Here is a 16,987-nt window from a genome sequence, read left to right as displayed (position 1 = left end):
GGTTGATGGCTAACACAAAAGAAACACCCAACGACTGCAATTATCAATCCATTCATCTATTATCAGAAAGCAGCTTTTTTCCTGTGAAGTGTAGTGGCAAAGCTCTTCATTTAAAATAAGAGGACACTGGTTGTAAATGTCAATCAGAATTATGTTGCGCAAATGTTTTTTCTTTATAGGTTTGGTTGGGTTACCACCAGCAGTTCTGTGAAATCTTTCCTCATTTTGTGCTTTTGTCTTCTGTTGTGCGAATCCCATCTACAGCCAATAAATGATGGTGCTCGCAGCTCTGAATATATTAAGATTAGTGGAATTCCTGGTCTACCAGCACTCTTTTGTTGTGTGCATCTAATCTATAATCAATAAGTTAAGATAACAGCATATTATTTGCTGAGGTACGCAGATATTCCTGACTTCCATTGTTGGTGGAGCTGGGTCATATTTGCCTGGGAAAAAATGTGCACAACATGATTTCTTCTAAAAAAAACGTTTCTACTAGCATCTTGTGCTGTGTTCCTCAAATGTCTTATTTTTCCTGTTGGCACTGTTTTTCTTCCCGTTTTCTTCTACCACCTTACAGTGCGCTCACAAATTATTGTCACCCTTAATGAAGAACAAAAAACCCCATATAAAATAAACAGCACAGATAATGACTTATATTTTATATACCCCAAAACTGGGTAAACTAGTGAAAAACATTGATTTTGTTTTCTCTCAAACATTTCTTAGTTGATTTTTAAATGGTGTGTTTAGGATCACTGTCATGCTGGGAGGTCCACCAGAGACCAAATCATGCTGTAGCTTTCTGGCATAGGCAGCCAGATTTTTGCCCAGAATATCCTGATATTTAGTAGAGATCATGATACCTTTGTCCTTAACAAGGGCCCCAGTGGCATCACAACCACCCCACAACATCAATGTTCCACCCCCATATTTCACAGTGAATATACGTTTTTTTGTGTGAGTATGCATCCCTCTCCAACGCCAAACGTACTGGTGGTGTGAGTGGCCACACACTTCAATTTTGGTCTCACCTGACCATAGCACCGGGTTCTAGTCAAAGTCCCAATGGATTTGGCAAACTCCAGACACTTCAGTTTGTTTCTTGTTATCAATTCCTTCTGGCAACCCTTCCAAATAGCTTTTTGGCATGGATGTACCATCTAATTATTGATTTAGAGACTCAAGGACTCCAAGATGCAACCAGACTCTGCAGTTCTCCAGCTGTGACCCTTGGTTTCTTTACCATTTGTGAAGATTAATACTAATTTGTCTCTTAATTTGTCACTTCTTTGCCTTTCCCCATGGTGGTGGATGGCCAAAGTTTTTATTATGTGTGTTTACCTCTTTTTATACCCTGGTGAAACAGCAAGTCCAGAAAATGTTCCTTTTGACTGAGTTATATTTAAAAAAGCAGAACTTCATTTCAGATTTTATTTAGTTCAGTTTTCTTAAAGAAAAGTGGGGGATCTAATAATTTTGACATTAATGTTCCTGGAAAAAACATGTATTACTCATTTTAAATATTTGTTTTGAAATAATTCCCATTGTCTGGGCATAAGATAGACTCATTATCTGTGCTGTGTATTTTATACAGCTTATTTTGTTTAACTTTATCAAGGGTGCCAATAATTCTTGAGCCCACTGTACCTGCTTAGATAAATAGAATCACTATTACACACCAAGAAAAACACTCAAAACACTAACTTCTGTTCTTGGAAGTATAGTGTTCAGTCCAATTTTAATGCATCACTGATATTTGAAGAAAGTGAAAACCGCTTTGCACTGTTTGGAGATGATTGCCAAGATCATCCAGGTGGATGCTGCACATTGGTGGTGGCGGAGGGGAGTCCCCATTACCTGTAAAGTGCAATATACTGTAAGTGTAAGCAATTAATTATTGAGCTTAATTTTGTGGGTCTGTCTAAACAAAATTCCAAGTAGGATCAGATTTCAAATATTGGTCTGACAAAGTGTAAACCCAGAAAAAACTCCCCTTATGCAAAACTGGGTGAAGGGACTTATACCTTGATCACAGCTGCTTCCTCAATGTGCGGTTTTAAACTTCCAATTTTGATAAAGTTCTAGCCCAGGAATGTTAAAAGGTTACAAGCGAGAGAAAGATATTCTGCCCATCTTTTCTGTTTGGTTGATAACTATTGATAAAAGATTCTTTGTAACACTCCTGTGATTTGGATTGCACAGCATGTCTTTTCCATCACAGACTTCAATTTCATTCTCTCCCCCCATGTTGAATGTGAAGTACTGTAGCTGCCCGAGTCCAAATTCTCAGTTCTTTTCAGGATTTTGAATACTCAAGTCTCCACATCTTCAATCCTCCAGCCAAAAGTGATAAAGTTGTTTTAACCTCTCAGTTTACAACACAATACTGTACCTTTCAATGTGGGAGTTATTCCGGTTTCTCTTCCTTAGACTGTTTCCAATGTCAATTATTGTAATGATCTTCTAATATAAGGACTCCTACATTTTATCTTTAGCTTTTAGACATGCTCATTTCTAATATACAATGAAGTCATTGTTCTCTGTATTAAAAAACAATATGAATACAAGCTAATAAAAGGAAGACTGAAATAGCGGTTTGAGACAAGCCAGCCTCTTCAGACCTCATTAGGCCCCAGCATATGGACAAGCCACAACAGAAAGGAAATACTGCAGAAAAAATTTAAGTCACAAGCTGCCCCACCACCAACAACAACAACAAAATCCTCCCATAGAACTATTTATAAACTGTACCAAACCTAGGCTAATTGACACCATGTGAGAATGTGCCTCTCACCCTTAACTAATTTGCTAATTCACCCCCACGTGGGTCTATGTACACATGATTGAGGCTTGAACCCCCTCAGCTGAAACTAGTGCATCAACACTGCTGACCCACCACACTGTTGTATTTGAGAGCTTCCTTAAATAGAGGTGAAATGTGCTCTCGCTGTCCTATTCAAATTCTTTGGTTCCTGAAATGAATAGTAGCACAGATGTAAAGAAAGAACAACTGGATACAGCAATCGCTCAGCAGGTCTTTTTAAGCCTATGTGAGTTGCACTGATCGGGCAAAATCACTGTCCATGCTCATATGTCCTCGCATGTTGGGAGTTAGGATACAGAATTTTTTTTTATTGAATTAAAACCCTGTTGTGGTGAAAGAACATCAAGACTGTTATAAAATGAACACTCATTGGAATGTTATTTTGTTTCACAAATGTAGCAATAGCATTTGTGATGATATTATTTTAAACTGCTTTAATGATGTCAAAATAATCAAAGTACCTAACTGAGAAATTCTGCTCTAGATCATAGTCTGATTTACAGTGTCCTTTCACGTATCTAATACTGGATATACCGGAAAATCAGAACTGCAAATAGTTCCTTGTCTTTCAAGGTCAATTGCAAAATGCCTTTTTTGGCATTCTGTGCATTCTTTTAGGCAAGTTTTGGTCTGGCAACACTTTCGGGTTTCGTGGCCTGAATTGGAGAAGTGAGAAAACTGAAGTAGCTGCCTGTATTGTCTCTCCTTAGTCTTGAAAGACTAAAACCTGCTTCAAGGCCACACTCATGGTAAGTGTCTGGTTTTCTTTCATTAGTTTTGAAAATTGAATTAGAATGTTCCGTGATTGAATTTAGTCACACAAGAAGTATCGTTCACAAGCCGTGTTCACTCACCCTCTGCAGTACGAGTTGGGGATTGTCTTGCTTAAGTTGGCATCTGGGCTCCTAACTTTAGCCTTTAGTTATGTAGCCTTTGAGTCCCTTATTACTCCATCATTATTGCATTGTTATTTTTGCAGCTATTAACATCAAGCCTACATTTCATTTTCTACCATTGTGGTAGTTCTGGACTTAAAAACTAGAAAATGACTATGGGATGGCTTTATTGGAAATCTCTCAAGAATTCACATACACTTTTACCTTTGTTTGTTGGGAATGAAAGCATAATAGAAAATGCTGAATGTCCATTTAATGACTGATCGCATAGCACTACATCCATATTGCACTACAATAAATGACACATTAATCCAAGAAAGAACTGCACTGTAACTTATAGACCATAAATAGACTTAAATAGACCATAAATGCTGTGTATGAAGTGAAGTGTGAACTGAAATGTCTTTCTTCACCAAATATTACTTTGTCTTGTGTGCCAGCCTTAAGCATGAGATACAGTACAAGCTGGAAAGGTTTGACTCAACATGCAAATTTGTCTTGAAAGTTAAGCTTCTAGGTTTGAAAAAATGATGGGCATTTTATAATGAAGAAAACAGTTTGGTACTGATTTATTATTGCATTTTTCTGTAAAATTCGATGGTTTGATTGTAGACAATTGAGAAGGACAAACCAGATTTCTTGAGCCCTTGTTTCCATTAGGATGCCGTTTGGATGCTGCTGATCTGGCCGCTGATGATATTTGTACACAGTGGGCTCACTGCTGGTGCAGCCGTGTCCTGCAGGAACGAGCAGGGGGAGTCTGTGGACTGGTGAGTGGTTTTTCTGCCTTTACTAATTCCCCAGTATACATGCAACAGCAAAGAGGTGTAAATTGTAATAAACAGTAGATGGACACATTCTTTCATTGCGTGTATTAAACATTACAATTTAGAATAAATAAAAGCTGAAAAAAGAGAACCAGCTTAAAGCATGTGTGTCCAGCTATAGTTCTGGATGCCATGATCCAGCAGATCTCGGGTTGCATTGGAGTGGACTCCGCTGAAGGGAATTACCCCCAATTGCTCGCGGAATGGTGACGTTCCACATTCTAACGTATCAAGGCGGAGAGAAGTTGCCATGGAGAATAAAACATTCACGTATTAGCAAAATTGAACTTTTTTTAAGTTTTAGAGCTCATAATATTGTAACGCATACGGCCACCATTGGTTGTGAGAGCCGGCTTACCAGCGCGGTGACGTCACCGCCCTTCCCTGTGAATAGCAGGGACCGCAGCCGCCGGGCTGATGGGAGATTTCCCTTTAGTTCAGCTGGCTGGGTCCCTGTTGAGTGACGCCGGAGGCCCGGGTTCGAGTCCCCGATGGTGGGGGTTCGACCTGAGGCGGCAGAGGAGAGGGCGCATACCCACATGAACACCGGAGCGCTACAATTTTTTTGAAAAAACAAACTTCATTAGGCTACTTTAGATTCAAACTGTATGTATTCTACGTACGAAGTTTTGACATAAAGCTTTTATTTCGTCACCCCCATTTCGACTGATGTATATTTATTCATTTACCTGCTTTGTATTCTGTACACGGAGTATTTAATGGTGCTCGTATTTAATAGTACAAGCTTTGAGGTATAGCCAAGTTTACCTTATTTAGTTGAATGAAAGCGTTATGTTCCTCGTACTGTCATTTTTGTACTGGGACAGACGATATGAAATGTATTTAATGGTACACAGCTTGGAATAAGCAGCAATATTGCCAGTGATTCCTTAGTTTACTTCGCCTGTTATGAATCGAGGTTAAGTTTTCAACATGAATGAACACAGTGTCACTACATTTGTACAGGGATTGACGAGATAAAATTCAATTTAATCAAACTGCAAGCGGACAACGAAAAAATTAACAGCCGACTTGGATTTTGACCCTCCTGAGCCGTGTGACAAAACAGTGACATCACGCGAGGGTGCTTTTTACCTTTTTGTACTAGTGCGCCCTTTAATACTGGCGCACTTGAAGTTCACACTTGCGCTACATCACAGAAGTGCGGACTTGTAGAAATGGCTTAGGGCGCAGGTCGAGAACTGGGACATGGCTTTTATCTCTGAAGCACCCAGAGATTTGGGGAAGGACATTAAACCGTTGTGGCTAAGCAAATAATTAGATTAATTGGGTAGGTAAGAGCCGAGTTGGAATTGAAGATTCATTTAACTGGTGAATAATTGAATACTGGAGTCACACCTGAAGAAGGCTCCACGGCCGAAACGTTGTTCTCTTTCTTCTTTTTTTCAGCATGGAATAAACCTATTACTTGTTCCTTTGCAGCCTACTCATGCTGACGCAGCTACCCACCTGAACTATCAATGTAACATTACTTTTTCACAACAATTTTATTATCAGAGAACAGATTATTTGATCAGAAATAGTTCCAGTTTGCTGTTTGATTGTTGTACTGTCTTTTGATTGTTTGAATCTTAATTTATGCATTTGTACACTTACGTTTTAAGTTGCTTTAAAAATAATGAGGTAGTGAACACCCCACCTACCTTGACAGGTAACAAACTCTTTGTTTTGTTTTTCTCACATAAAAATGTAGGAGAAAAATGTTTGACACTTCCAATTTTTGTTTAACCTGTTATTAACATTGACACATTTAGCCAATTTCCTCCTCCTTAAACATTTGTTATATCTCTGCAGCAGAACATAGCAGGAGCCTGGTTCAGGTCTTAAATTGAAGGTAACCCCCTTGGCATTGAATGTGAACAGTCAAATTTCTTATATTTCTTAATGTGTCCACTCAGCAGACAAACATATGAAAAAAAAACAGGAGGCGAAAATGTTTTTTTGGTCTTCAGAGGTCAGATTTTTCAACTATATGCATGTCAAGGGCCTGGGAATGATTTGAAAACCTTGTTCTAGGTGACTACTAGCTTGGATACAAATCTGGGAAAAATTGATCAATTAGAAAAAATTCTACATCATGTTTTGTGAAGACTGAACCTGGAATGAAATTTCACGCCTATAATAAAAAATCATAAAAATATTGAAAATAAGAATAATAACCATTGCAATTGCTATAAAAACCATTAGACACTGCTAGAGAGCCTTTATCTGCTGTTATGCAATGGAAAAAAACCTCAGAGTTGCCTTCTGCTGTGAAAAAAAGGAGCACTGATAAGAAACTGATTGATTACCCCTTCTGAGTCAATGATTGACAGCTAAAAGGCAGGCGGAATGCAGCTGGAGGCTTCTAGAGGAAGCCTTACCCCCATAGGGCTCTAAATGGCTGAAAATACAATGAATGACAGTGGTTTTTCCCAATCAGATCGCCTTAGTTCTAGCGGTCGTTCTTCAAACATTTACTACGAAGTCAATAACCTTCAAGAGTTAAACTGGAGATAAACTAGTCTGGGTTATTTTGGATATATATCATGCTTCAGAATAAGGTAAAAACATGGAATATATATACTGTATATATACGCTGGTTTTTGCTTTTGCTGTTTTGTTGGTAAAAATGTATGATATTGACATGCTGTGCTAGCCGGGTGTTTTTATTGGGATTCTGCTAGTTCATTAATTTATTGGTTTATTGCATAACAGTGTCATATCTGTGGAAACAAACTTTATGGTTTTGTTGTGATGATATTGGAGAATACGTGCATGTGAGAAAATTTGTGGAGCAGTTAAAAAAAATGTTGTTTATCTTGCGTTTATCTTAAAAATAAAAAGTGTCATCTGGGGGGACAGGCGTGGTCACCAGTGACCACGATCCGGGCAAACAGGTTTTTTCAATTTTTTTATTGATATCACATTACATTATAAATTATAGAGCTTAACTTTCTGTATGCATCATATGAAAAAAAATGACAGAAAACCTCTACAACATGTTCATTGACATAACGATGTACTATTCAGTACTGGAATTTATTTTTTTGTTTAGATATTTTTTCTATTTATAGAACACTGCATTAATAATTATTGAACTTAATTTTCTATGTGTGCTTCATATGAAAGAAACTGACCGAAATAACATCATATGTTCACTGACATATTGATGTACTGTACACATGTATGCATAGCCCGTGGGGTGTGATTAACGGGCATTTCGACTTATGTAAATTTCTAGTTACGTAAGGGTTTCTGGAACGGAACTATTATGTAACTCGAGGTTTGTCTGTACATTTTTGTCTCTATCCTTAAGCTCTAGAATGTTACTGTGAAATTAAGACATTTGGGTCTTCAATTCATAGACTGAAACAGACACCTGTTGCAAAAAAACCGACCTAGGACCTCAAGCACTTAACTACCACTATGTGCTCAAGTTGCCTTTTCTCACAAAAACTCTGAAATGGACAATGCGACTCAATTCTAATTGCATCTTGTATCTAATGGCTCTTTGAACCTCTTCAGTTGGAGTTTGGATCCACAGTACAGAAACTACCATTGTTAAGTCAGTTAATGATTTTCCAGTGGCTTCTGGATCACTTAATGTGCTCTTTATTCAACTAAAATGCTGCTGGTGTCAATCACAGTCCCACACTGGATCACATGGAAACTTATCTTGGGATATCTGGCACATCCCTTCCTTGGTTTAGCTCTTATTTATCAATACCACAACCAGAAACAAATTCATCAATCCTAGTTAAAAGTGCACTAACCCGAGGTATTACATAGAGATTTGTACTGGAAACTTAACTATTTAATATTTATACACTGGCTCTTGGGCAAAGTTTTTACCATTATGGGCTTGGGTTTCACTGCTATCCTGCTGACAGATTAATTTGAAAATCAAATTGGATTACTACTATTCTGGTTTCTGTACTTTACAGGTGTCTGTCTGAAATTAAGATATAGATACAAAAGAAACATTTCTGAAAGCAAACCGTGACAAGACTGATATTAGCTCAACAGCTGAAAAATTAATGCTATAATATTGATATGTGCCATTATTTTTTTGTGTATTATGTGTACTACTGTAAGGAGCTTTGAGGGTTATTTAAAAACACTCATAAATTAACATTATACTATTATTATTGTCCTTCAATGCATAGTCATGAGAATTGTGAAGAGAGAAAATCTTGCAATACTGCACTCACCACTCTGGGCAAGATGTCAAATTTGCCAAGCATGAACTGCAACTAATAGCACCAATGATCGTAAGAGACGCTGACACATCGAGGCCACTCTGCGTGGCCTCTATGAACTGGGCTGTTAAATCTACACAAGAGCTAATGCTGAATTCAAACAACTTAATTCCTTAATGCCATATCCTCTTCATTAAAATCCAGGCACTACTGTTTTGTAAATCCTTTAGTCACCTCAAAATTGATACCCAAAATATAAACAAATAATTGTTCCACATAGACATGGAATACTTGTTTATTCTGAAATATAACTGTTCTATCTACATACTCTTCACACTTTAAACTATAAATCCCACCATTTTCTAACTGCTTTTTCCAATACAGGGTTGCAGGGAGCTGCAGCTTATCCTGGCATGCAGTGAGCGCAAGGTGGTACAGTATACACGCTGGAGGGGACAGCAGTCTATCACAGGACACACACAGATAGACACACACAACCTCACACCAAGGCCAACTGTCCCAGAAACCAATTAAACTACCAGCGTGTCTTTGGACTGTGGGGGGAAACCCACGCAAACATGGGGAGAACATACAAACTCCACGCAGACAGCACCCCAGGTCTGGAATTGAACCCAGGGCCCCAGTGCTACATGGCAGAAGCGCTATCCACTCCACAGCCATGCTGGCCCTTTATATAGATTTTAATTTTCTTTTGATTGTGTTCCAGAGTACTTATTCTCAGTAGTCATAAAGGTAAGACACTGCATACTGAAAAATTATTTTATTTTCTTAAATGTAGCACAAAAGGGACAACAGTGAACACTAAATCCCTGATCCACCCCTCTTCATATTATACTCACTGGATATATATGGCATACAGTATATATGGGGAAACAGCCAAGTCCTGTCAGCTGCAAATGGGCAGGGATGTTTTTGGTAACATTTGGTAGAAAACAGACCTCTTGCTCTTTGAGTAAGCAAAACATGCTGCTATCTGGAACCCGATTCTGTGATTTTTTTTAAGGAGCATATTTGTGATTTTTAAAGTGGGCCTTAGTTTCTGATCATCAATATTCACGTTTGTTTTAGGTAAGATGATTGTCACTATCGTTGTTGCTGTGTTGAGAGAGGTTAATGTTACAAATTACTGCCAGAATTACTTCAATATACAAACTACCAAGAACAGAAAAACGCAAGAGAGGTTACAGACACAAGTGGGCTGCTCAAGTGACCGTATTCATTAGGTTGCTAGTAGCTAGTAGTTTACTGATGAATCATGTGAAACTGTCTCTTGTACTGTAGGAATCCCAGGAACAGGTTTATCTCTAGAACAAATCTGATAGCTTGTCCCAGAGACAGTTCACCCTCTCAATGCATGACGTCATTCTGGCGCCCAAAAGCTGACACCAAACAAATAGCAGGTTTAAGCAATATTGAGTCAGAAGTTCCTACAGTACCTTCTGGCCTCCTTCTGGGTCCAGAGAATGCACACACGCTACATACTCCTGCATGGCCTGTTCTTTGCTCATGTCCCCGAGCTGCTTCCAGGCCTGCCTGCAACATCACAGCACAATGTGTAACCCATCAGCAGCCTTACAGAGCCCAGCTGGTAGAAACCACACTCTTAACAGCTTTTCAGTAGGACAAATGTTTTGTTTTCTATTTTTAATACAGTTCGGCAAGGAGACTGTCAATGCTAGAACTCATCTTCTCGGGTACGTAATCTAGTCACAGTCTATCCCATAAATTGACAGACAGATGTTACTTGTCTAGGATGTTACTTAGCCTTTAACAACTGAAATCCTACTTACAGTCCCTGGTCTGTTGGGTTTCTTACAATCACTGTAAAAGTTCGCACATTTACCTTTCTTTTTTTCTGGACAACACTGAAACCTATATTTAGTGTGGGTTTTGTGGACTCGCACAGATTTGTCTCTTGCCTCGTGTAACTTAAAATGAGTTTGTGCACAATACTTTAGCTATCGCTTACTAAAAGGAATACATATTCAACAACTGAAAAGGTATCAATGAGAAGAAGCAAACTTTAAGAATATGATTAGCTAGTCATCATGTGAACAGAGGATAACAATGGCTGTTTCAAACAGCAAATACACTGGAATTTAACTGTATTCCTATTTTAAATTCACAGTGGCAATATGCTCACTGTGTGGAAAATGATTCCATTTATTTTTTAAATGTGCTTGATATGATATATATAGATATATATTGTATTACCCTGTTCATTTATGCCAACTGCTTATTTCTAAATTTTGCATATAAATAATGTATATAACTCAGTATACATGGCCAGTAGGTTTGTCAGTAATACAAAATGTTTGGGGACTACCAGGAGAAATAATGTCACAGGTGCAATGTAGTACTACAAGGAGGTACTGTAGATGGATTATGCTTATAATCACAACGTAGTTCTACAAACAATTATCTAAGAAGACAGTTTCCAATTAAACCAGTTTAACTGTAGTTCATTCAAACTTACCATTTCCTTTGTCCTTCAAAGTCAAAGAAGCCTGGTTTTGCTGTGTTACATGTTCCAACTTTGACCTGAAAAGTCAAACCAGACAGAATTTGAAATCTGAAAAAAAGTTTTATCACATACAATTAATTTACAGTTTCTATTGCTAGAAAGCATCATCATAAAGTGCTTAACAAATTTTAGTCCAAGCGGCAAACATTGTACTGTATCAAGATTATGAAAACAATGTTTGAGGTCATTCTGCAGGAAATACAGGACTGAATTTAAAAATGGCAGTAAGAAGGTGAAAACTTTTTTTAAAAAATCTTATTTTAAGCACTTTCTACAAATTTCAGGAATTAAGAGAAACAAAAAATAAGCACTGAAGTGATAAAATATAACAATAATTATTTAAGACAAAACTGGTTAAAGAATTTATTAAGCGATGTCGATCTCATGAAGCAGAGCAAGTCCTGAACTTCTATTCTCCTGTACGTCACAAGAGCTTGCTGCCATCAGCAGCACGGAAATAGAACATTTTGAGATTATGCTCAAAATGAGAATGTGTCCTTGGAAACACAGTGTGTGATGTCATTGCCTTTATAGTTGCTCATTTTATTCCATTTAAATAGGTCAGCATGTCTCAGATAGGCGTATTTGGCTCAAATAAGGATTAACGTTCAAATATGAATTTGCATTCACAGACTGGATTCACATCTTGTTACTGCTAGTTCCAAATTCTCCAGACCAGAGCTGCTTTCCCATCTGATTCATACACATTTAGTAGCTTACAATCATAGTACGTATCCCTGTGTCGCATGTTTTTATCATGCCAGTGAAAACTCTATTATTGGTGTCCACCCAAATATCTTTTAAAATGGCTGTGTAAAAGTATTTATTTCTGCACTTTTATATATCTGATGTCACGCGAGAGCTTGTTAACGATTTTTAAAGCACTTTCATATTCCTCACATTAAAATTGCGAATTTAAACAGGTATCATCCGAGTCTTCTGCCGATCAGATCTTGGTCCTAATAAGTCTTTGACTGACAACTTCAAGATGTCATGAGGAAACTGCTTCTTGCCAGTTGTTGTCTTGAAGATGTAAAGTGGGAACTTTCCCCCGTCACAGACTTCAAGAAAAGCAACAAGCCAACCCGTTGTTGCGCACAAATCGCGACTTCAGAAAAGTCGTTTTGTACACTTCTATTCAACGTTCGTCAGTTAAAACGATCCCTTGGGAAACTAGAAAATATTGCTAGTGGTTTCTACATCCAAACGTACTCAGTACTTTATAAACACGAAGGTTATCCCCCATTGTCACCAACTATATGACAGAAACTGATTATGCACATGCTGAGTGCACATTTGGAAGGTTTCAAACTAATTGATCCTGAGCCCGAAAACACATCAAACACGCCTTTGCTGCAGTTTATTAAAGAGTTGCCAAAGGTTTGGGGTTGCTTTACCTGTTTATACCTACCTCGCTGTCTGCACCAGTCCACGGAGCCGCTCAGCTGCCGCTTCAAACTCGGCTTCGAGCTCTGTCTCTTCCAGGCGATACCCCAGGTCACCAGCACCGCAACCTTCCTCCCCGAGACCCGTCTGAGTCCGAATCTGAACCACCGAGCGGCTCTCCTGTGTCCGGCCGAGCCGGGTCGGTACCTGAACCCGTAGCAGAGTCGGGGGAAGACGATGGAGAGCGAGACGCCATATTTGGAGTATGTGCTATAAATATAAATGTTATGATCGTAGTTTGTATTTCTCGAATAATCTAAATCGATCTTCAGGAACACAAATTATATTAAAATTACTCTCTCATGCAGACAGTACCAAGATGCTGGCTAATCGTTTCAGGACTTGTTGCTCACCGCGGAGAGGTCGGCAAGATGGCGACCAGTTCGCACGTGTTTTGTTAAGCGCTGAAAAATTCTTTTTGAGAAGGGTCTTTTTCCCTTAAACTGTTGGTGAAAGGAGAAAATTTGCTTTGATTTGGATGTCTATGATTTTTGACTAACTTTATGTCAATTTTTGGAGAGTTTTAATTTTATTTCTAACCCAAAAAGTTAAAACTTGGATACGATTTTTTTTTCTTTCCTCTGAATTGCACTACTGGAAAAAAAACCCGTTATTTTAGGATGGATTCGATCTCTGAAAAAAGCACTGGTGGAAAAAAGCGAAAAGAGAAGGACGTTTAGAAAATGCCGCGGCCTTCAGGAGGGCAGGTGCACCCTGCAGCAGGGGCGAGCGGCGGAGCCGGGGCGCCCCCGAGGCCGAGCACTCGTCCGCCCTCGACAGCGAGAGGAGCTCCGGAGAGCCGCAGCTGGAACAGCTGCTCGACTCCGACTGCGACATTGAGCCCGACACTCCGGAAAAGCCCCTCATGAAGAGGATGAAAGATGAGCCGTCTCTGCTGGAAATGCAGAATAACATCGTGGTGCTTCTCTCCAGGAAGATTAATGAGAGAGCAGATCATTTGGAGGCATTGATTCGAAAGAACACGATGACAGTTGCTGCCTTACAAAAGTCAGTGGACTTCGCGTTGGAGGAGGTGAGAGACTTAAGATCAGATATGAAAGCAGTGAAGGAAGTGGTTAAAACAAATGCACACATACTGTTGTCAATCTTAGAACTAAAGAAATGTAAGAATGTGTTGCAAAGTTGTGATGAGGCAGGTAATGTGGTGGGGCAGTTTGGCTTGAGCAGTGTGTTGATGGTGGAGAAAAGATGTCTGGGATTGTTTTGGTGATTTTCAATGATGTGAGAGAAGTAGGTGGATCTAGCAGACTCTATAGTAACCTTATATTCAGATAAGTAACCTCTCCAAACCTGATAATGTACATGTAGGCCGGAAAGACGCCACCTACGCTCAAGTTTGCGAGAGGCTGCCTTCATGGATCGCAGATGGTCATTGTACCAGGGGGCAGGGCGTCAGGGGTTTTCGTGATTTGACAAAACGAAAGGCTATTTTTTTTGTACTGCAAGAGGTTTAATGCAGATTTTTATTTTTTACAAGAGACGCACGCTTGTTCTTCGGATTTGAATTTTTGGAAGAGTCAATGGGGGAGTGATGTCTGGTTATCATTTGGTAGTAATCAATCTGCGGGGGTTGCAATATTAAAGGGTAAATTTAAAGGTAAATTTATTAGTAGTAGAGTTCATCATTTGGGCAGATGGATAATTCTTGTAGTGGCTCTTAATGGGAAAATGTTTTTGCTGGGGAATATATATGCTTTTAATAATGAACAATATAGCAGAGACTTGTTTCTTGAAGTTGAAGAAGAAGTGAATAAGGTGAAGGACAAGTTCCAGGATATTGAAATTATTTTAGGGGGTGATTTTAACACAGTCTTTGATGTTAAGTTGGATAGATACCCTGTACCTGCTAGATCTCCCCCTCCTGATATGGAGTTGCACAGGTTATGTCAAGGCTTAGGAATTAGTGATATATGGAGATGTAAACATCCAGGACTAAAGGAGTTCACGTGGTGTAACAAGGACAGATCTAAACAATCAAGAATAGATTTTTGGTTAAGTTCAAATGCATTAGAAGGACAGATTAACAAGGTTTCTATTGAACCATTAGTACTATCTGACCATAAAGCAATTTATCTTTCTGTTAACTTGAGTAACAATGAGGATTCTAAAGTCCCTAAGACTTATTGGAAACTCAATAATATGATTTTGGAAAATGACAGCTTTAAAATGGAAATGAAGGAAATTATACAAACATATTGGAGGCGAGCTCAATTAACAAATTCATATAGCCAAAACTGGGAATTTATGAAGTATAAGATAAGATTGATTGCTATAAAAAGAAGTAAAGAAGCTGTCCGCTCTAATAAAATAAAGGAAGAGGAAGTTATTAAGGCAATTTGTGATCTTACTGATGACAGCAATACTGATCAAACAGATGTTTGTAAATTAATTGGACTGCAAGCTGAACTGGATGAACTATACATAGAAAAAGCAAAAGGAGCTTTTGTTAGATCCAGGAGACGATGGTTGGAGGAAGGCGAAAAAAACTCAAAATACTTCTATAATTTGGAAAACAAGAATGGAGATTATACATCTCTTAGTAAACTTAACATAGATGGCTGTGAAACTCAAAATCCTGTAGAAATTTCAAGATATGTATCAGATTTGTATGGTAAGTTATATACTAGTAAGGCATGTTCTACAGAAAAAATGTGTGATTTTCTGAACTCATTAAAAGAAGACTTTAAAACTATAGACGAAGGGTTTAAAGCCATCTGTGATAAAGAGATATCCATCTTTGAAATTAAGAAAGTTATTAATAAGCTCAAGGTTAACAAATCTCCTGGTAATGATGGCCTTACCACTGGATTTTATAAGACCTTTCGAGATGATTTGGCTGAATTTCTTCTTCTGGTGTTTAAGGAGTCAATTGACAAGGGAGTCTTACCAACCTCGATGACTCAGGGCTTAATAACCATAACTCCAAAACCAGATAAAGATCATTTGTTGATAGATAATTGGCGGCCTATCACTTTGATTAATAATGATGGAAAGATTCCTGCTTCTGTTTTTGCAGAGAGACTGAAAACAGGCCTTGACTCAATTATTGATGAGTCACAGTCGGGTTTCATGAAAGGAAGACATATATGTAATAATATTCGTTTGGTGTTGGACCTTGTAGACTATGGTGAACTTATTAGTCAGGATAGCTTTGTTCTATTTGTGGACTTTTATAAGGCTTTTGACACAATTGAACATTCTTTTATTTTTGAAACTCTCCATTTTTTTGGCTTTGGTGAGTATTTTCAAAAGGTAATTAGAACTTTGTACAATCAAGGTAACAGCTCTGTTAAATTGGCTCATGGAACTTCTCATAGATTTAGAATTGGTAGGGGAATTCGACAAGGATGTCCCATAAGCCCATTCTTATTCCTGCTGGTCACACAAGTTATGGCTATTCATATAAAACAAGATGTGTTTCAGGGTATTCAAATACAGGATAGAGAGATTAAGTGTTCCCAATTAGCTGATGACACAACGCTATTTTTAAGAAACCATGCAGAGATTGAGAAGGCAATTAAGTGTATAAATGTTTTTTCCTCTGTTTCTGGTCTTTCTCTTAATTTAAAAAAATGTGAACTGATGGCTCTTGGGAACTGTGATGTTTCATCTATATGTAATATTCCTGTAAAAGATGTAGTTAAATATCTAGGTATGAAGATTTCCAAAAATCCAAAAATTAGAAATGATCTAAACTTTTCTCCAATTATGCATTCATTTGAAAAAAAACTTGACTTATGGTTGTTAAGAGACCTTTCTTTAAATGGTCGAATACTTTTGTCTAAATCTGAGGGTTTATCTAGATTAGTTTATGCTTCACTGGTTCTGGACGTACCACCTGCAACTATTAGGAAAATTGACTCCAAACTTTTCAAATTTATCTGGAGGAATAAACCCCATTATCTTAAAAGAGAAATGATTTGTTGTCCACAGGCAGAAGGGGGCTTAAATGCTTTAGACTTTAGGACATCTAATGCTATTTTTAAGATTAAATGGATACAAAACTATTTAGAAAATAAGCAAAGTATATGGCATATAATCCCCAATCTGATATTTCAAGAAGTAGGGGGTCTAGAGTTTTTACTAAAGTGTAACTTTGACATTGGAAAAATCCCCTTGAAACTTGCCAGTTTTCATAAACAAGTACTTCTGACGTGGTCACTTATGTATAAACAACTTTTCCCCACATAGATTTACTATCTGGAACAACAAATATATAAAAA

At 38.1% G+C, this 16,987-nt stretch overlaps 1 protein-coding gene across 1 annotated transcript in view; it reads right to left on the bottom strand.

The window, feature by feature from the left end:
- Positions 1-13,580, bottom strand: part of LOC148811427 (deoxyribonuclease-2-alpha-like) — a 39,051-nt gene extending 25,471 nt beyond the window's left edge. The window contains exons 1-3 of the mRNA XM_088908765.1: positions 13,431-13,580; positions 12,709-12,890; positions 10,210-10,306 (exon numbers count right to left, since the gene is read on the bottom strand). Coding sequence (XP_088764891.1) covers positions 10,210-10,306; positions 12,709-12,890; positions 13,431-13,580 — 429 coding nt within the window. The remainder of the gene's footprint in view (positions 1-10,209; positions 10,307-12,708; positions 12,891-13,430) is intronic.
- Positions 13,581-16,987: the final 3,407 nt, after the last annotated feature.

This window comes from Atractosteus spatula (assembly GCF_055471065.1).
Source record: "Atractosteus spatula isolate fAtrSpa1 chromosome 11 unlocalized genomic scaffold, fAtrSpa1.hap1 SUPER_11_unloc_1, whole genome shotgun sequence".
Classification (NCBI taxonomy): domain Eukaryota; kingdom Metazoa; phylum Chordata; class Actinopteri; order Semionotiformes; family Lepisosteidae; genus Atractosteus; species Atractosteus spatula.
Note: the sequence above shows the minus strand (reverse complement) of the source record. Positions and strands in the feature narration are given on the sequence as shown.